This window comes from Venturia canescens, chromosome 10 (genome assembly GCF_019457755.1).
Source record: "Venturia canescens isolate UGA chromosome 10, ASM1945775v1, whole genome shotgun sequence".
Classification (NCBI taxonomy): Eukaryota; Metazoa; Arthropoda; class Insecta; order Hymenoptera; family Ichneumonidae; genus Venturia; species Venturia canescens.
This window is the reverse complement of record NC_057430.1, coordinates 2,045,863-2,068,110: the sequence shown is the minus strand read 5'-3', so window position 1 is coordinate 2,068,110 and position 22,248 is coordinate 2,045,863. Positions and strand designations below refer to the sequence as shown.

At 34.4% G+C, this 22,248-nt stretch overlaps 1 protein-coding gene across 1 annotated transcript in view; it reads left to right on the top strand.

Moving 5' to 3' along the window:
* The window catches only part of LOC122416707 (dynein axonemal intermediate chain 7 homolog), a 546,010-nt gene that overhangs the window by 388,626 nt on the left and 135,136 nt on the right, over window positions 1-22,248 (top strand). The window contains exons 13-15 of the mRNA XM_043429738.1: window positions 12,254-12,545; window positions 12,649-12,744; window positions 12,854-13,075. Coding sequence (XP_043285673.1) covers window positions 12,254-12,545; window positions 12,649-12,744; window positions 12,854-13,075 — 610 coding nt within the window. The remainder of the gene's footprint in view (window positions 1-12,253; window positions 12,546-12,648; window positions 12,745-12,853; window positions 13,076-22,248) is intronic.

Sequence of the window (22,248 nt, the reverse complement as noted above, 5' to 3'; positions counted from 1 at the left end):
TCCCAGGTTTAAATATTGTTTTAAATTTCGATAATGTAGTATATATCTATGTTTGGAATGAAGTGTCGTTATCAATTTTGATTGTTTACTATTGGGTGGTGTGTAATGTTCCGAACAAAGTGGGAGATCTTTATGTAGCTCGAAAAGTTCTTCAGGGTATTCCAAGTCTACTTCGAGTATGTAACCAATAGGCGAATCATCTGGAACGTTGAATATATCTATATGTGATATCCATTCGAAACCATCATAGGGTAAAAACAGACTCATAGCTCCACCGTACAGATTATTCACGTCAAAGTACATGAGATATGTTTCCTCTTTGCTTGGATCGAATTTTTCATTCATGTATCTATTGTTTTCTCAACATCAGTGAGAAGCTCAAGCTCCACCCCGGTACACTTGAGCATCGCATCAAAAGCAAGTCCCGGAGCCGTGAAATAATGCAGAGGGTCCAATTTGTAAGTAGAAAAGCAGTTGCGTCGAAAATTTTCAAATATTTCAGCCAAAAGCAGTACATCAGTTTTCAAATATAAATCCGAATATTCAGCTAATGAGGTGATTTTGAACGCATTCCAAACTTTCATTGCATGATCGTAGTCTTGGTCGGAGATTTCCTCGTTGTTGAGTTTTGAATAAAAATGCTCTTTTGATGGCAACTGTTTTTCATCGAGTTTTTCCCAAGAATCAATGTATTCATAAGGAAATACTCCCTTTCTTGAGAACATTTTGAACTCCTCCACACTATTACAGTGTTTTCGGGTAATCGATTTATCATGGTCATTCAGGTAAGATGACAATTTGTCAAGACTGCTTGGCATGAACCTGAATGAATCGATGAAGCGTAAATTTACATTTTTGCCTGAGACGTATTTTGTGAAAGAAATATATCTATCTTTATTAATTGGAAGAAGTTTAACCGTACCATCGAATCGTGTAGCCAGAGATTTAATGAGAAAATGTGAGTCGTAGCCGGAGAGATTGTGAAAAACTATTGGAATGGTGTGGGACTTGGTATAGTTCAAATTACACCCTTGATGCGCAGCACCGCGATGCTTACCAGTAAAATGACAATGATCACGGTGCTTCACATCAGTGTGAGTGAATGGCTGCTCACAGATATGACACATTTCAGCATTTTTATACGCTATTTTTTCGTTGGTTGTGAGCGGTTTCATAGGCAAGATATTATTCACGCGAGAATCAACCATTTGCGCTATTAACAATAATTGATCGATGAACCACTCGATACAATCAGATCCACGTTTTATTGCAAAATTTGAGAGCGTCTCGTCAAAGGCACATTGTAAATAATACGCTACACTGTGTGGGACATGCTTTTGACACTGTATATCATTTCCAGTTGGTTCGAGAATACTCTCGAGATCGGCATACACAACGAATGGTACTGATTCTTTGTACCGATAATTTTTGAATTTCAATATTTTGTTTTCTTCGTCCGGTAACACCATTTTCGCCTTATTTAGACTCAAGCAATCGCGTTCATGATTTTCAAAAGACTGTTGAAGATAAAAATGGTTTAAACAGTTATCACAGAACCATGTGTGTTGATTATAATTTGTTACCTGTGAACTCAGTAGACGCGACAAATTACGAATCCAAGCAAAGTGATAAATTGGTTGGAAATTGTTCTCATCATCCACTTCCATACCAATATTACTCGCCACCATGAGAAGGTGAATCGTTGGTTTTTCCGATTTATTTTTGCTCAAGTATAACGGTACAATTTCACTTTTTTCTTTGCATTTTTCAATACCATATACGTTGATTGTCAAATTATTCATTTTTTCAAATTTAGGAATACTGTTTAAAGTAATTGGAAAGTTTATACCGTCATGCTTGAGCTCTGATAAATATTGGGAGTATGAACTAAGTTTATCTACATTCTTATGCATTGGATGAAGGGCTGCTGTCACAGCCCACAGAAAACAAAATTCATCATCGTTTTTTATATTTACGACAGCCTTCTTCTTCTGTATGTCGTGAGGCAACGTAACAAATGTTGACAAAGCTCCACGCAACGGTGAGTACTGATTGATATTGACTACGAGGTTTATGATTTCACGCAACGACCAACCGGAATCACGTTCTTGAAATTCCTCAATTTTCGTCAACAGCTGATCCGTTACATTTTCATCCAACCATCTTTTAATGTCTGTAGCGGCGAGGATTGCTTGATTTCTCGTATTGAAAAATTTCTTCTCTTCGATTATTTCACCATTTTTCATTGTAGAAGATTCACACGCCAATACAACGTTCACTTTCAGATTTCCCACTTTTTGTATTAAATTTGCTAATCTTTTAACTGTGGATACTTTTGCATCATACAGGAATGATCTCAGATCCTTGTGAAGGAGATTCACCACTGCACCGGTTCGGATACGACTGTTAAAAGCTGTTTCGAGATCTATCCAGCGAATACGATCAGTCGTTTTTTCACGCGCGCCAATATTTCCACCACGTCTCTGATCATTCTTGAATTTTTCACGCAATGATATGAGCAATGATATAGTTGTTTGAATTTTCGTTTTTTCACCACTCGATAGATCACAATTTTTCAATATTTTATTTAATAATTTGATATTACGAGTTCCATATTTCATCCATTTATCTTCTTGATCACCGGATGCATTTTTTAATAATTTATAGGCTTTTTTCATCAAGCTTATTAGTTGCAAACACTTTTTTGATTCCATTGTGTATAGATCGTAATTGTGCACAGGTTAGGAAATCAATGAAGAATCACACGAGTACCGCTCTATTTATACTCGAGCATGAGCAGAGATTTCAATGGAAAAATGATTCACCGAAAAAAAATTCAAGCAATAATCCTTATCTGATTAGTATATTCCAGAATGTGCGAGTAGATGGCAGCATTCACGATGGAAAATATAACTCATGATAAATAATATCAATAGAGTATTCTGGATCATTCGGGATAGATGATGTCATTCAGAAAAAATTCAGGGAGAAGGGGTAGATGAGTATAAAAGGCTGAATTTTTCATGATGTCCATCAGTCAAATGCGAGATCGAAATAAGGATCGTCGAGAATTAAAAACGAGAATCGAATTATTTTTGAAAAATATTCAAGAACTTCGAAAGCTCATTCAATTGAAAAGTGATACAAATAATCTCACAAGAAAGTTGTCACAATTATATTTATATCAAGAACAGTGATCTCAGCATAATGGATTTGTCGGTAATCAACAAAGTCAGTCGCATGGATAATTTCCTACCAACGAAGAAGTTCGTAGATTTGGAGCCTGGAAAAATTTACAAAATCACCGGGTTAAAGCAAATCAATACAACATTCGGAGGACAAGTCACAATGGAACTTGAGAGCGAATTTCAAGTATTTCTACCAGCCAGAATCACCAAAGCATTCCAAGAACATCCTGAGGAATTTCAAAAAATGACTCAAGCATCTGTGGAAAATCATCTTCATGTGCGCCCTTTGGGTGGAAAATATAACCAGTGTGAATTTATTTATATGTAAAAACATTTATTTTCAATGTGAACATTTTTATTTCCATGCAAAAATTGTTAAAAAATGTATAACAGCGATCAACGAATAAAAATGTAAAAAACATATTTTCGTATTAACTTTTTTTTAAACTTTATGTGTAAAAATATTTACGATTTGAGTTAATTGGTTGGCATACTGTGAGAAAAATATATTTATTGAATTGTTTAATAGAAAACTGGGCTCTGAAAATATGAGATCGAGTAAAAAGAATAAGAGAATGTTGAACTCTCGATCGACGTGCCGAATATCCCATGCTGGTGTGCGTGGAGCACACGAGTACAACTTGATTTCTTCTTCTCACACGGATACGAAATTAGATATATTTTAGTTATGATTATTTCCTGAGTCAGAATGTGAAACGTATCGTCAATCGAACATGCAGAAAGAGAGTGAGGCAGGTCAGTGCGAAATAAAGTACACATAAGAAATTATAGATCGTCCGTTTATTCGAGAAATAAAGCGTTGTTACAGAGAATGCAGAAGAGAAGCTTCTGTCCGCTGAAACGCGCAATTCCCTACAATAAACGAGAGAAAATACTTCGTAAAATTCATAGACGAATTTATCCAAAGATCGGGTTACAGGGCTCCACTACGGAAACATATGTGTTATAAACGTTCGCAGGTAATAATTTCAAATTTTTTCTTGGATCATAGAGCAAACTTATTCGCGTCACTCGGTGACCCAGAAAAAAATAAATAATTATTACGTGGCTGGCTCCGCAGAGCATCATGTTACAAGCATGCTCGAACTATCACGGATTTGTTGTTCTGTAGTGCGGCTCATAACTGATGTCATATTTGAAAGATGAGTTATTTTCTTTCTTAATCAGTAATTGATATTTCTCTCTTTTTATCAGCACTATTGTTAGATTTCAAAAACTTGAAAACATTTATGTATATTCATCATACAGATTTTCAGAAAAAAATTGACATTTGAGACAATTTATGATTAACGGTATAGGTCCATCGAATTCGTCGGTATCCGTTTTTTGATAGTGTTTTCGACATCGGCGATAACTCATGAAATGCTCATCGATGCGCCATTCTTTAGGAAGTCTGTCCCATACGTCGTCAATGTCCTTCCATGCATAAGTTAGAATAAATTCTTGAGGAAGACGAGCGATATCCTCCGTCTTCATTGCTCTCAGACTTCCCAATGTAGCGAAGATTCTTAAGGGTCGTGGAAATGATGAATTTTCAACACCATGCTTCAAATACCATTCTTTCAAACGTTGAACATTTTCAAAGGCACAATTGTATTCGCGTACCCCATTGTGATACTTGTAATGCTGATATATTGGCGTGGGTAATTTTCGCAATGCGGGGCAACCCAAATCCTCCATATTAATGATCAACTTTGAATCTCCTATAATATCTGTGATCCATTGCTGTTTTTCCAACCCTTTCACATAAACTAAATTCACATTTTTTTAAATAATGTCAAATACGTTCTTTAATTCATGGTTACGTTCACACCACTTATTCTGACTCTTATATTTGGCTGGCAAACTATCCCATTCACATGGAGGCTTAACTAGAAAGCATCCAAACTCCTCGTAAGCTTCCGCACTGGGATAAATTTTAATGACGGCTAGCTCTTTCAATACGAAATTATTGATAGGCATCTTGAAACCTTGCAAATCTAAAATGGCTTCCATTGCTCAGCTTATTTTTTACAGTATCGTAATGCTCAAGGGTTCAGCATAAAGTGACGATGAGGGGTAAAATCTCCTTTTATAGGACACACCCCCACTATGACACACATTTTTCCAGAATTTTAAAATCGGGATGACGTCATCAATCAGATTTAAAAATTCTTGGGATGTATCAGGAGCGACTATTAGCTGTGACATCTATGATTCCAACATTTTTCCGAAATTTTCAGTCGGTAAAACAGGAAATGGTGTCTCATAGAATATTTTGAAATGACGTTCTAGAACTTTCGAAATGACGTCATCGTTCTAGAAGGTTCGAAAGTCATCGTTCCACAGCGTTCGAAATGATGACGTCATCGTTCTAGAACGTTCTCGAAGGTTCTGACTCGCTTCGTTAGGTGACTCGCATTACCCCGCAAGATCCAGAACATTCGAAATGATGACGTCATCGTTCCAGAACATTCGAAATGACGACGTCATCGTTCTAGAACGTTCGAAATGATGACGTCATCGTGACAATGACTCAGCAAAAAAGTATCCAAAACCCGTGTTGTATATCTACTATGAATTATATATGATAAAAAATACATGATTTTTTCCTTGAAAAAGAATTTGACTTGAATAATTAAAAACGCAACTTTTATGGTCTTTTATTAATATCATGAATAAAAAATGCCACTCCTCCAGAAAACATTGTATACAAGATTCCAAATCCATCACATGTTCTCTCCATTTGCAAAAGTTCTGCCATTATAAACCTATTCAGAATGCAATTCGTGTTAGTTGGAAGATTTTCCATAAATTATTTAAAAAAGTATATACATGACCGCAATACGATTTCATGAAGACTGAACGTACAACTACCATTTCGAAAAGTGGTACCAGAAAAAAAATCGAAAACCAAACGATTTACTTGCTTTACATTTTGTTTGTCTGATTAAGAATTGTGGTTTTATTTCTTTATGGCAGAAAATCAAACAATTGGTTCAAAAATTGTTTTTTTGTTGGTCTGAAACTCTTTTATTTTACCACAAATATATATTTTTTTTAATTCGCTACGATACACGAAAAGTATTCGTGTGTAGTTCGATTTTTTACTTCGTATTTACGGTCAGCACGTAGCGACTACCCACAAATGGTGTCTGGAAGAGATTTTTTATGACCTTTCGCGAATGAATGAGAGGGCACAATTTTTTTCCATACCCAAGAAAGCATACGTCCTCGACATCGTTCGATTGGTTCAAAAAAACTTGAATTTTTTCCCTGCGAGTGACAGATTGATTAGGTTCGAATTTTTTGTCTCCTATATTTCAGTGTTATTCCACCATTGCTTCTGAGTAGAATCAACGTCCAACCAACTATCGTAATCTGGAGAACTCAACGAGGCTTCGTCCTGAGAGCGGTGCGGTTGTGTCAAAACATGGATACGAACATTTAAAAATCATTGGTTTGGACATTTTGCCATGCGTTCATAATTCTCTCGGCCTCGCTCTCGTTATCGTCATTGCTATATTTCATAGACCCCAGCTAAGACTTAACAACAAGTAACAAAAGTTTTTCTCTCTCTTGAATACTCTCGAAAAGACCTCTGAAGTATCAGCTCAGCACGAGACGTCGCGAAAAATTCGTCTAAGATTGCTCGTTGGTTTTTATGCCCAACATATGGCCATAGTATTTCGGACTGTTTGTGGAAAATTTCATCAGGTTCGTGGATCTCCCGTATAACGACAATGCGTTGCCATTACGTATAGACATCGAGTCATTTTTACATTTCCCATCGTGCGTTGTTTCGGTAAAAAATTGCAAACTTCAACAATAAATATCTCAATTTCACGACGGTGAATCATCGGCATATCCCGCCAGAAGTTTAATACTGTCTCAAGCTTTCTGTTTAAAAAAATTTAATGTGCAAAGTTAGAAAATAGTTTTAACATAAGATACGCTTCAACCTCCTTAAAAACCCCATTGCTGTTAAAACAAACATTTATAATTGCAGTTCCATACTAAAATCAATTGAATTGCCAGATTACACTATCTATTACACTATTACACTCAAAACTGATCAGTTATGTATTAACTTTATAAAAAAAAGTTTTATTAGTATGTGAGGCGAATTTAAAATTTCATAGAAGGTGATAAAAATTTTTACAAATCAATGGATATATTCAATAGCAATCAATATTCAATATCATAAAAATGAGTAGCAATAAAATGGATTTCCCACTTACACCAAAAAACGATAGAAATTAGATATAGTAAGAAAATAATTGTCAAATAAAACAGTTTTAGTATGTGAAACGATTGATAAACTTCAAGAGACTCGGTAGAAATTAGACCACCTCAAACCGCGTGCTTATCACCCTCGCCTTCGGCTCGGGTGACAATTCTGCCCGCGGTTTGAAGTAGTCTATTTTTCCTCCCTAGGTGTGTAATATACTATTTCGTCATCTAAAGAAGTACATATTGCTATTTATTTTGTTATTTGTGATATATTAAACCGGTATCAAAGCGGCCGCGTAAATGTAGTCTGTGATGTGTGTGTGAAAAAGAATATAAAAAATGCGCGATGCATATATGTTAACGAAACTTTTCAAGATTTCATTATTTCGTTCGATTGGAAATAAGTGTTGACTGAAATAATCCTTCAATTAAACCAGAGTACGAGAAATATTGTCCAGTGCGAATAAATTGTCAGCGGCGTGGATATATATCATGTGTACATAGGTTATATATACGAATAAATAGAACAAAAATACACGCAACTGTTAGAATGATATTAGAAATTTTAATTGAATAAATATTTTCTAATTTATTTCTTGTGTGGTCATTATTTTTAAACATCCCCATATTTTGCTTGATATTCAGTTTGGCTCTGCCCTCTCCGATCCTTGTTTTCACCCGCTCAGTTTGCAGCGGATCGATTCATATTATTAGATCGTTCCATAATATGTGTTCTATGATTTTCTACTCCTTCATGATGATTGTGGTAACATGATTCGAGAGGTTTCTAACCATGATAAATATATATGCGACGGATCACCCCTTATCTTTGATTATGGTAATATGTAATGGAACTTGGTTCGGCAAGTTTTTAAGTGTTCCTTTTCAAATAGTATTGAAGTTTGTATGACTGATATACAGCGAATACTTCCAAACTTTGATATTTCTGTGTTGCAGCATGTGTGCCAATCATTCAAATCATTTCCTCCAACCGTATCATGTAATCTAGAAAATTCATCACAAAAGTCTTCCGCATTTCTAGATACTTCAATTTTCCTTTTTCTACTCTATTGTGAGTTTTCGAATTTCTAAATAAATTTCTGAATTGTCCTGAAATGGTTTTCCTCCAAAACCAATGCAGGCACCTTAAACGTCTTTGAATTCTGTTGCTTTGTTGAATTAAGTTCGCTTAGTTTTTTTTGCTGCTTTGAGTTCTGGCATAATAAATGGTAGAAGTTTACGGGTACTTTTTTTCAGCAACTATCAAACTGTGGATAATTGAACCTCAGCGGCCGCTTGCAAACTTTGGAAATATATTTGATTGAGGGCACGTTTTGGATGAAATGAAATCTCTATATTCAGAATGCAAAAGCGACATTTAAAGTGGGCAAATCTGTTGGATTTTTCGTGTCTTGAATTTGATCTATCTTTCATTTGAATTTTGAAGAAAAGGGATAAATAAAATCTGTTCTATTAAGGAAATCTTTACATCAGTTCTTTCTTGGTATGAAGACTTGGAAAAAATCGCCAAAGGCCAATGACAGACAGGTGACGAAATATTTTCAGTACAATTTTGACGAAAAATAGATCTTTTGTCGCGGAAACCAACGTTATAAGCCGAAAATCATATTACAGCCCACGAGACGCATTTCTTCACTCTCTTGGGTTCCTATTACACAAAACATATTAGAAGATAAGGAGGAAAATCACCAACGTGGAAGAAGAAACCAGTGCCGAAATATTTTCAGTACAATTTTGACGAAAAATAGGTCCTTTTTCGTGGAAACCAACGTTATAAGCCGAAAATCATATCTCGGCCCCCAACCCGCTTTCTACCATTCTTTTGGGTTCCCAATAAGCATAGCAAATTAGAGTAGAAGAAAAAAAATAGCCCAAGTCCATGGACAGACCTGTGACGGAATGTTTTCTGTACAATGTTGACGAGAAATTTGTTGTTTTTCGTGGAAACCAACGTTATAGGCCGAAAATCATATCTCGGCCCGCAACACACTTTTCCCCATGCTCTTGGGTTCCAAATAGACGAAACATATTAGAGTACAAGGAAAAAAATCGCCAAAGTCCAAAGACAGACCTGTGACGAAATATTTCCAGTACAATTTTAACGAAAAATAGATCTTATTTCGTGGAAACCAACGTTATAAGCCGAAAATCATATTATGGCCCACAACACGCATTTCTTCATGCTCTTGGATTCCCAATAGACAAAACATATTAGAAGACAAGGAGAAAAATCACCAAAGTCCAAGACCAAACCAGTGCCGAAATATTTTCAGTACAATTTTGAAGAAAAATTGATCTTTTACGTGGAAACAAACATTATAAACCGAAATTCATTTCGCTCGCCTCATCCCAGATTCCTCCATGCTGTTTAGTTCCTAATAGGCATAACATATTAGAGTATAAGGAAAAAAATCGCTAAAGTTCAAGGGCAGACTTGTGACGAAATATTTTCACTACAATTTTTACGAAAAATTGGTCTTTTATGGTGGAAACCAACTTTATAAGCCGAACATCATACCTAGGGAAAATAAGATTGGGAAAAGTACATTGATGGTCCCTTATTTGCTGATAATTTCATGAAAAAGATTATCTCATAAAAAATGTTCGTATGAGAATGGAATCTATAAAAATGTACTAGGCAAATAATTCATAGAAATTTATACTTTAATCCTATAACCGTCATAACATAAATGAGGAACTTTTGAGAAAAAAGGCAAGATATCAAACCATAAACTTCCCCTAGGGAAAAAAAGGTTGGGACAAGTACATTGATGGTCTCTTGTTTCTGGATGACATAGAAAAAAGATTTAGAACCAGGAAAAAAATTCTATAAAAATAATAAACGAAAAATTGAAAAGTTCAAAAAAATTCAACAAAAATAAAAAACAATCGAAAAAATTCTGTAAAGAAAAATAAAAAAATTTCAAAAAAATTCATAAATATTGAAGACATTGAAAAATGTACTATCCAAGTTACATGTAGTATAAAAATGTATGATATCAATTGGAGGCCAAGTTTTTATTGATAATTTGGAATATTTATCCAACAAATTGAAAACTTTAATGAAAATCATGATAATTATTTTCACGAAAAAAGTTAATGAAAAAAAAGTCATAACGGAAGTTACGTGCAGTACTAAAATGTATTATATCAATTCGAGGTCAAGTATTTATCAGTTATTCGAAATATAATCTCCGGCGACAAATGAGCGTTGAGAATCCTTGTCGGGCTCACAACGTTTTATCAAAATTACTAAAAAATTAATGGAAATAAAATCATTAAAAATTCACATGAAAGTCATTCGTTACTTCATCAAGGTATACACTTTAAAGAATCGATTCCCCTCCGACTTTCAGAATCCCCTGGTATTATTCACAACATTCAACTTCGATTGGATCGGTACAAATTATGTTCAAATACGTCTTAAACGTACTTGTCCGGCCCATCACTTTTTATTCAAATTACTCATTCGACAACAAATCAGGGCTCTTCTATAATGACAAATATAATAAAATGGATAAAAATAAAAATAATATCTCCAAGTAATTTGAACTTGATTGTTCGCAAGTTCGTATAGCAATATCCACTTCTCATTTTCTTCAGTGAACACATACCATTCGGTAAGAACCAATGAAAATGAGAAATAATCAGGCGCATTACTAGAAATTTTCGAACCTACTCAGCCATGCAATGTTTTTTTTTCTATAGTCACGTACACATTTTGATAAATATCACTAGTCGAGTACGACACGTGGATTCCTGGAATTTGTAGAAAAATGATTTTGTTGTGAATTATGACTCCATATAATATAAATAGATTAATCAACTTCATCTTTCATTTTCGTTTCATTTTGACAAGAGCGATTCGAAGGAAAATTATTTTCTCGGGAATTACTGTTCCTTAATATTAACACATGCATTAACTTCGTTTTTGATTTGTTTTCGAATGAGCAATTTGAATAAAAAGTGATGGGCCGGACAAGTACGTTTAAGACGTATTTGAACCTAATTTGTACCGATCCAATCGAAGTTGAATGTTGTGAATAATACCAGGGGATCCTGAAAGTCGGAGGGGAATCGATTCTTTAAAGTGTATACCTTGATGAAGTAACGAATGACTTTCATGTGAATTTTTAATGATTTTATTTCCATTAATTTTTTAGTAATTTTGATAATACGTTGTGAGCCCGACAAGGATTCTCAACGCTCATTTGTCGCCGGAGATTATATTTCGAATAACTGATAAATACTTGACCTCGAATTGATATAATACATTTTAGTACTGCACGTAACTTCCGTTATGACTTTTTTTTCATTAACTTTTTTCGTGAAAATAATTATCATGATTTTCATTAAAGTTTTCAATTTGTTGGATAAATATTCCAAATTATCAATAAAAACTTGGCCTCCAATTGATATCATACATTTTTATACTACATGTAACTTGGATAGTACATTTTTCAATGTCTTCAATATTTATGAATTTTTTTGAAATTTTTTTATTTTTCTTTACAGAATTTTTTCGATTGTTTTTTATTTTTGTTGAATTTTTTTGAACTTTTCAATTTTTCGTTTATTATTTTTATAGAATTTTTTTCCTGGTTCTAAATCTTTTTTCTATGTTGTACTTGTCCCGAAACTCCACCGAGTCTCTTGATGAATCTACTTGTTTCACATCGCCGTCATGAATTCAAATTCCGTGTGCTTAAAAATTTATGATATGCATTGTAAGATTTTATTCCATTACAAAGTGCTTTGATCAGATAATGAAGGCAATGATATACTTAAATACCCTTGTATGATTTTCGTAGATTACCGGATACAGTGCTCTGGTTCGAGCCACCTCTTGTAGCTCATTGGATACCGGAAAAAAAAAATTGGTCTACGGAGGACGTACATGATATTAAATACAATGAGGAAAAGCAATCAATAACTTTTCGTACTGGCAGACTCGGAATTCATGGATTAGCTGCCTACCGTTTTATTAACTTCCCTTATCAAAGCTGGGAAATGAAACCTGAGACATCTAGGAATATTCAACCTTCCCGCGGTATTATTCTAAGCATCACTGCCGCTATTATCCAAGTAGAATTCATTGTTAGGGTAAGTCTAAATATATTCCATATTTGTTTGACTTTATTTGATCTCTTCCAACCAACCGTAATTTATCAACATGTGTATTAATTTGCATATTGACATTCGACAGGAAGATCTAGTCTGTTTGCATACATTGATTGGAGGAGCGAGTACAGCCCTTCAAGAACTTGTCGGCCAGTTCATGAAATTACATTCCCTCATACGGGTATTCGTACTAATTACAATTTAAACACATTCAAGATACTAAATCGATGCATGATCGTCATCAAATTCTATTTGATTTCTCAGCTTTTATTATTTCTACATTTATGCAGAAAATGAGAGCTGGGGGATGCGATCTCTTTCCAGAACGAGATGCCTTCAGTTACATCAAGGGGCTCCCAGTCAAACATACCATTACAGAAAAACACTTACAGGCTTGTATGGGGCTTTTGTCAGCTGCTTACAGTTTTTCATGGTCACGATGGAATTGTACTGTGACACCACGTAATATTGTCATCCAATCAAAAGAATTACACGGCTGCGTTGCTAAAGAGGCAAGTATAAACAATCCATACACAGCGTACCATATTCCTAATTTAAAACTTCTAGAATCAGTTGATTCTTAGGTTTTATATTTCAATGAGAAGCTGCAAAAGCCCATAATTGAATAAGATCTAATGTAGACATTTCGGACAAGGGTCAAATTAGATTTACTCTTTCAAACTGCTTACTATTTTCACTGATGTAAAAGAAATAGCTAAGAAGTAATTATATACTTTGAAAGAGATACGACTCTCAGGAAAAAAATTACGTGAAAAGCAAATAACATATATTTCGCCGAAACGGTTCGAAGGTTTTTGGAGACACACGTAGCACGATTATTATCATCTAGAAATTTTAAGCTATTTATAGATTTCTTCATAATCAAAAGATTAAAAATAATGAGTTCTCTCGTCAAGTTCATGTTAATCTAACACCATAAATGATATTTATTTTATTATTCAACTTGAGTAGTCAAAAGTGCGCCCACGTGTATGTGGAGGGGGGGGGGGGGGGGGGGGGCATGTATGTATTTATTTCTGTGCCTCTTTACCTTATGGTTTTAGGCGCTCCCTTTCTTACATCAACTCTCCTTATATTTGGCTCTCATATCTATTGAAAAGTTTCATGTTTTCGCGTGAGCCTCACGCGGTCCCTTCCTCGTGTTTGTAAGGAGAGTTCGAACTCGAGTGGATACTTTAATGTTTTGAAGATTACTGTTATGAAAGTTTGCATCATCGAACTAAATCTTCGCTTACTAGTTTACTCCAAATTCAAGAATATCACTCTCATTTTGTTGTATAACACAGAATTTAGTACTGGATTATTTGATTTTTTCGTGCCACCAGTATTAGTTTTCGTACACGGTGAGGGTCGTGGGGGGGGACCCCCACGTTCCCGGGATCCAAAATATTACCACCTCTTCCGGCCCGCAAGCCTTCTAGAAAGCGCCTTTAATTTGTTAATTTTTTAACCATATCAATTTGTTTCTAGATCTGTTATGCTTGCTTCTCGTACGCCGCTCCGCTTAACTTTTTTCTCCTAACACTCACTTTGCAATAATAAATGCATAACAACTAACAACACTTTTTAAACCGTAATATCCATTTGATCAGAATAAAATTTATTGCACCATCAAAATGCGAGCAGATCAAGGAATTAACACAATTTTTTTAGCAAATCACATACTTCTGTTATTATTTTCGCGTTGAATACTGACTTTTCACTTACAGAATCGGATTAAGCTGAATCAAGATTTTCCAAGAGTCAAAAGCCTCAGCGAATTGCAACATTGTGTATTAACAACCACATCACACAATGTTCAGACGTGCTGCAACACACTCGGATCCTTTCTGCTCTTGGCTTTTCGAGAAGCTTCATTCGATTCAAATCTATTCCATTAGTGAAAAAACAGTATTCAGTATAAAAGTGATAACGAGTGTGCATGATTTGTAAAACTAGTTTTGTTGATAATCTGCGAATATTTTAGTGGTCTTTATAATCCTGATAAATGTTTTATCCTGATTAAAGATGTATCACATTTTATTATAGATACTTAGTATTACTAAACCAAAAACTTCCCCTAGGAAAAAAAAGGTTGGGACAAGTACATTGATGGTCCCTCGTTTGCTGATAATTCCATCCATAAAAAAAACTTTAAAAAAAATTTCTTTTTAAATTGTCAAAAAAAGTATTTAAAAAAAAAAAAATACAGAACAATTCGAAAAAATTTTCACAAAACTTGAAAAAACACTATCTGTAAAAAAAAACTAATCTGTACCTATTTTTTAAAGTGTCAAAAGAATCAAATAACAAGTAAAAAATAAAAAACCGAAAAATCGCGCTTGAAATCATTTTGGAAACCGATGCCTCATTCTTCTTATTTGATTCGAACAGCTAAATCAATTGAAAAAAATTCCATCTAATTTACGTGCAGCATTAAAGTTTATTATATCATTTCGAGGCCAAGTAATTTCTAATGAATTGGAAAAAGTTACCACTTGAGTTACGTACAGCACTAAAATTTATGATATCAATCAGTGGACAAGTATTTTATTAGTAACTCCAAATTTTGACATTATTAAAATGTTCTAAGAAGCTTTTAAATCCAAAAAAAATCACATGAAAGCTAGTCATTCGTTACTCTATGGTGGCAAAGACTTATAAGAAAATCGATTTTTCTCAGACTGTCAGGATCCTTTGGTATTATTCACAAAATTCAACGTCGATTGGATCGATAAAAATTATGTTTAAATATGTGTTAAAAGTACTTGTCCGGCCCATCACTTTCCGTTTAAATTGTTTATCCAAATAAAAATCAGGGCTTGTCTAGAACTGATGGTTCACAAGTCACAAGTATTCATGCAGAGGGAATTGAGAGAATTATCTTCACGTAATTTTTACTTAGTTGCACTAATTTAATAAAAAACGGAAACAAATTATTCCGCAATATACAAGGGATTTAATTCTCCATCGATAAATGAAACAAATTGTACATAATATATATGTTCAAGCTTCCAAAATAACTCTCCAGTTTATATTCAATGATATCAATTTTTACTTCCTACTTATTCTTCCAGCGAACGAATTCCATACGGACTAAGAACTAACCTCTACTATTATTAATAGCATTAAACTAATAATGAATCGCAATTCAACAAATTTTTAACCAGATTCTGCCGTACAATTTCATTTTTTTATGATTGATTTTTTATTGAATGAATAGTGATGGGCCGGACAAGTACATTTAAGACATATTTAAACATAATTTGTATCGATCCAATCGACGTTGAATTTTGTGAATAATACCAAAGGATCCTGACAGTCTGAGAAAAATCGATTTTCTTATAAGTCTTTGCCACCATAGAGTAACGAATGACTAGCTTTCATGTGATTTTTTTTGGATTTAAAAGCTTCTTAGAACATTTTAATAATGTCAAAATTTGGAGTTACTAATAAAATACTTGTCCACTGATTGATATCATAAATTTTAGTGCTGTACGTAACTCAAATGGTAACTTTTTCAATTCATTAGAAAATACTTGGCCTCGAATTGATATAATAAATTTTAATGCTGCACGTAAATTAGATGGAATTTTTTTCAATTGATTTAGCTGTTCGAATCAAATAAGAAGGATGAGGCATCGGTTTGCATAATGATTTCAAACGCGATTTTTCGGTTTTTTATTTTTTACTTGTTATTTGATTTTTTTGAACTTTAAAAAATAGATACAGAATATTTTTTTTTTAAACATAATGTTTTTTCTAGATTTGTGAAATTTTTTTCGAATTGTACTGTATTTTTTTTTTATAAAATAATTTTTTTGACAATTTTTAAAGAAAATTTCTTTTAAAGTTTTTTTATGGATGGATTTATTAGCAAACGAGGGACCATCAATGTACTTGTCCCAACCTTTTTTTTCCTAGGGGAAGTTTATGGTTTGATATCACGTATTTTTTCTCTAAAGTTCCTTATTTATGTTCAGTTGACTATAGGATTTTAGTTTAAATTTCTACGAATTATTTATGATTTTCGGCTTATAACGTTGGTTTTCACGAAAAAAGACCTATTTTTCGTCAAAATAGTACTGAAAATATTTCGTCACAGGTCTGTCCTTGGACTTTGAGGATTTTTTTCCATGTACTCTAATGTGTTTTATCAATTAGGAATGAAAGAGCACGGTCGAAAGCGGGTTGGAGGCTGCGATATGATTTTCGGCTTATATCGTTAGTTTCCACAAAAAAAAGACCGATTTTTCGTCAAAAATGTACTGCAAATATTTCGTCACAGGTCTGTTCTTGGACTTTGGCAATTTTTTTCCTTTAACTCTAATATATTTTGTCAATTAGGAACCCAAGAGCACGGTGGAAAGCAGGTTGGAGGCCGAGATATGTTTTTCGGCTTGTAACTTTGGATTCCACGAAAATAGACCTATTTTTCGTAAAAATTGTATTGGAACTATTTCGATAGATGTTATTCTTGGACTTTGGTGATTTTTCTCCTTGTCCTCTAATATGTTTCGTCCATTGGGAACTCAAGAGCATGGAGCAATGCGTGTTGCGGCCCGAGATGTGATTTTCAGCTTATAACGTTAGAAAAAAGAAAGGAAAAGAGGAAAGACAGATCAAATTCAAGACACAACAAATCCAACAGAATTGGCCATTTTTAAACGTCGCGTTTGCATTCTGAATCTAGACATTTTCGTGTCATCCAAAACGTGCCCCCGACGAAATATATTTCCAAAGTTTGCAAGTGGCCGCTGCGATCCAATTATCTACAATTTGATAGTTGCCGAAAAAAGGCACCTGGAAACATTTATTATGTTAGAACTCAAAGAAGCAAAAAAAACTGAGCGTACTTAATTCAACAGAGCAACGGAATTCAAAGACGTTTAAGGTACCTGCATTGGTTGTGGAGGTAAACAATTTAATTTCAGGATAATTTAGAAATAAATTTAGAAATTCAGAAATTCAGCATAGAATTTAGAAAAAGGAAAATTAAGTTAATTAGTAAAGCTGAAGACTTTTGGGATGAATTTTTGAGATTATATGTTACGGTTGGAGTAAAAAATTTAAATGATGGGCATACATGCTGCGACACAAACATATGAAAGTTTGCAGGTATTCGCTCCATACCGCAGTATTGGCACACATGCTGCGCCACAAAAATATGAAAGTTTGAAGGTTTTCGCTCCATACCACAGTAATACATTTTCCATACTATTTGAAAAGAAACACCTTAAAACTGGCTGAATCAAGTTCCATTACATATTACCATAATCAAAGATAAGGGGTGATCCGTAGCATATATATCTATCCACAGAAATTTCAAAGTTCGCAGGTATCTGCTGCGGTTCAATGTATCTGCACAATGAGCTTCGAAGACAGCAATTTCAAATCTATCCATAAATGAGCAACTGAAGACTTTTATAATCAATTTTTTACTTCATATATATGTTACGGTTAAAGTCAAAATGTAAAATGAATGGCACGGTATATAAATTGTATAGTTTGTAGATTTTCGCTGTATTTCAATGATCCGAATCTACAGCATTATAATGAAAAGTTATCAAAAGTCATGATGTCCCATTAAAATGACATAGCGCACATTGCATTCAGAAATTCTGTAAGTTTCTGGGGATGTTGGTAGGCATTATATTTGATCACATCCAAAACTGAGCAATTGTAGACTTATCGGAATGAATTTTTTTTATAATAATTCCATATTTGTAGTTAGTTTCCAAATTTATCACTCGACAGACCTAATGGGAAAAGAATAACTACCCAGTATACCAAGACCAGAAATTTTTTTGAAAATCTGATTTACAAAATGTGCAATTCAAGATTATGGTTAGAAACCTCTCGAATCATGTTACCACAATCATCATGAAGAAGGAGTAGAAAATCATAGGACACATATTAGGGAACGAATTAATAATATGTATCGATCCTCTGCAAACTGATGGGGTGAAAACAAGGATCGGAGAGGGCAGAGCCAAACTGAATATCAAGCAAAATATGGGAATGTTTATATATAATGTTGACACAAGAAATAAATTAGAAAACATTTATTCAAGTAAAGTTTCTAATATCATTCTAACAGTTCCGTGTGTTTTTGTTCCATTTATTCGTATGTATAACCTATTTACACATGATATATAACCACGCCAGTGACGATATATTCGCACTGGACAATATTTTGTAATCTGGTTTAATTGAAGGATTATTTCAGTCAACACTTATTTCCAATCGAACGAAATAATGAAATCTTGAAAAGTTTCGTTGACATATGCATCGCGCATTTTTTATATTCTTTTTCACACACACATCACAGACTACATTTACGCGGCCGCTTTGATACCGGTTTAATATATCATAAATTTTAACAAAATAAATAGTTATATGCACTTCTTTAGATGACGAAAATTATTTTTTTATTTATCCCGCACGCACTTCGTAATGTCGAAACTCTGTTCATGCGATCAAAAACTGACACACGGTTTGTATATATATATGTATATCGATCGAATTTTTATGACTGCTGTTACCAGCTGTGCTGCGTCGTGTGCTACGTTATGAAGTTGACGTCAGATTTCCAATCATCAACAACTAATTTCAACAACCAATCACAACGTCTAAAAATGGATGTCGTCAGATCCAACCAATCAGAAACTCGATAGCATGGAAGTGCCTTTTATGGTGTTATACTATAATGTTGGTAACTTTTGCATAATCTTGAGCCCGTGCAAAGTTTTTTCTCAGCAATTACAACACCGATCATGCTGATTTCGGGCGGAATCGAAAGAGAATTACTCAATTGGCTTAAACTTCAATTTTCAAGTTGCTAAATGGCTCCTACGCTTCGTTATTCAATAAAATCACATGCCAATTTTACCCCCACTACGGCGAATCGTTTTATTCAGAGAAAGTATAGTCTCGGCGAGAGCCTCGGGCCAGCAGACGACAGGGCTGTCAATGTACTTGTCCCGAGACTCTACCGAGTCTCTTGATTTTTCGTAAAAATTGAACTGGAAATATTTCGTCACAGGTCTGTTCTCGGACTTTGGCGATTTTTTTCCTTGTACTCTAATATGTTTTGTCAATCAGGAACACAAGAGCACGGTCGAAAGCGGGTTGGAGGCCGGGATATGATTTTCGGCTTATAACGTTGGGTTCCACTAAAAAAGACTTATTTTTCGTAAAAATTGAACTGGAAATATTTCGTCACAGGTTTGTTCTTGGACTTTGGCGATTTTTTTCCTTGTACTCTAATATGTTTTGTCAATTAGGAACCAAAGAGCACGGTGAACAGCAGGTTGTAGGTCGTGATATGATTTTCGGCTTATAACGTTGGTTTCCACGAAAAAAGACCTAAATTTCGTCAAAATTGTACTGGAAATATTTCGATAGAGGTTTGTTCTTGGACTTTGGTGATTTTTCTCCTTGTCTTCTAATATGTTTTGTCCATTGAAAACTCAAGAGCATGTAGCAATGCTTGTTGCGGGCTGAGATATGATTTCCGGCTTATAACGTTAGAGAAAAGAAAGGAAAAGAGGAAAGATAGATCAAATTCAAGACACATCGAATCCAACAGAATTGGCAATTTTTAAATGTCGTTTTTGCATTCTGAATCTAGACATTTTCGTGTCATCCAAAATATGCCCCCGATGAAATATATTTCCAAAGTTTGCAAGTTGCCGCGGAGATCCAATTATCTACAGTTTGATAGTTGCAGAAAAAAGGCACCCAGAAACATTTATTATGTCAGAATTCAAAGAAGTAAAAAAAACTGAGCGTACTTGATTCAACAGAGCAATGGAATGCAAAGACGTTTAAGGTACCTGCATTGCTTGTGGAGGAAAACAATTTCATTTCAGGATAATTTAGAAATAAATTAGGAAATTCAGAAATTTAGCATAGAATTTAGAAAAAGGAAAATTAAGATAATTAGTAAAGCTGAAAACTTTTGTGATGAATTTTTGAAATTACATGTTACGGTTGGAGTAAAAAATTTAAATAATTGGCACACATGCTGCGACACAAAAATATCAAAGTTTGAAGGTATTCGCTCCATACCGCAGTAATACAAACTTTAATACTATTTGAAAAGAAATACTTTAAAACTTGCTGAACAAAGTTCCATTACATATTACCATAAAGATAGGGGGTGATACTTAGCACATATACTTATCCACAGAAATTTCCAAGTTCGCAGGTATCTGCTGCGATTCAATGTATCTGCGCAATGAGTTTGGAAGACAGCAATTTCAAATCCATCCATAAATGAGCAACTGAAGACTTTTCTAATGAATTTTTCACTTCATATTTATGTTACGGTGAGAGTCAAAAAATAAAATGAATGGCACAGTATATAAATTTTATAGTTTGCAGATTTTTGCTGTATTTCAATGATCCAAATCTATAGTATTAGAGTGAAAAGTTGTTAGAAGTCATGATGTTACATTAAAATGACATAGCGCACATAACATTCAGAAATTCTGTAGGTTTCCATGATGTTGGCAGGTATTATACTTAATCGCACCGAAAACTGAGCAACCGTACACTTATTGTAATCAAGAGACTCGGTAGAGTCTCGGGACAAGTACATTGACAGCCCTGTCGTCTGCTGGCCCGAGGCTCTTGCCGAGTATACTTTCTCTGAATAAAACGATTCGCCGTGGTGGGGGTAAAATTGGCAAGTGATTTTTTTGAATTACCGAAGTTATGAGTCATCTGAGGCTTTGAAAATTGAACTTTCAGCTAATTAAGAAATTCTCTTTCGATTGCGCCCAAAATCAACACGATCGGTGGCGTAATTGCTGAGAAAAAACTTTGCACGGGCTCAAGATTATGCAAAAGTTACTGACACATCACGAGTTCGACGTATACGTATACGCGTTTTGACGTAGTTAGTGGTAGTAGAGTTGTTGCCTCTACGCATTCTGATTGGCTCAACGATGTCGGCTCCTCCAGCTGCTAGGCCGACCGCGGGTGAGGCTCAAGTGTTAGAAGGCCTAAAATAGCGAACAGGCATTCTGTATATCTATATATGCGTTATACAGAATGCCTGTTCGCCATTTTAGGCCTTCTAACTTTTGAGTCTTACCCCGACCGCGCTCAGACTCCGTAAATATTATATATATATATAAACCATGTGTCAGTTTTCGATCATCGTATAAACAAACGGAGTTTTGTCATTATGGAATGCGTGTGGAATATATAAAAAAAACTTTCGTCATCTAACCAAGTGCATAGTACTAAAACCTGTGGAATGCTAAACTAAACCGGTATAAAAGCAGTCGCGTAAATGTAGTCTGGTGTGTGAAAAAGAATAAAATAAAAAAATACGCGGTGCATGTCGACGAAACTTTTTAAGATTTCATTAATTCGTTTGACTGAAAATAAGTTTATCATTTATATCATTTGTGAATATAGGTTATAAGATATCAATACATCGATACGCACATCCGAAACCACCCGAGACTTGTTTTCATACTGAACGTCATTTTGACAGGTGAGGTTATGATCCCCAATGTGCTGTTGTGTGCGGACTCTAATTAATAAATGAAAATGGTTAGTGAAAATTGGTTAATGTATATTTTGTTAAAACTTGTGGTATACTAAACCGGTATAAAAGCGGCCGCGTAAATGTAGACTGTGATCTGTGTGTGCAAATAAAACATATAAA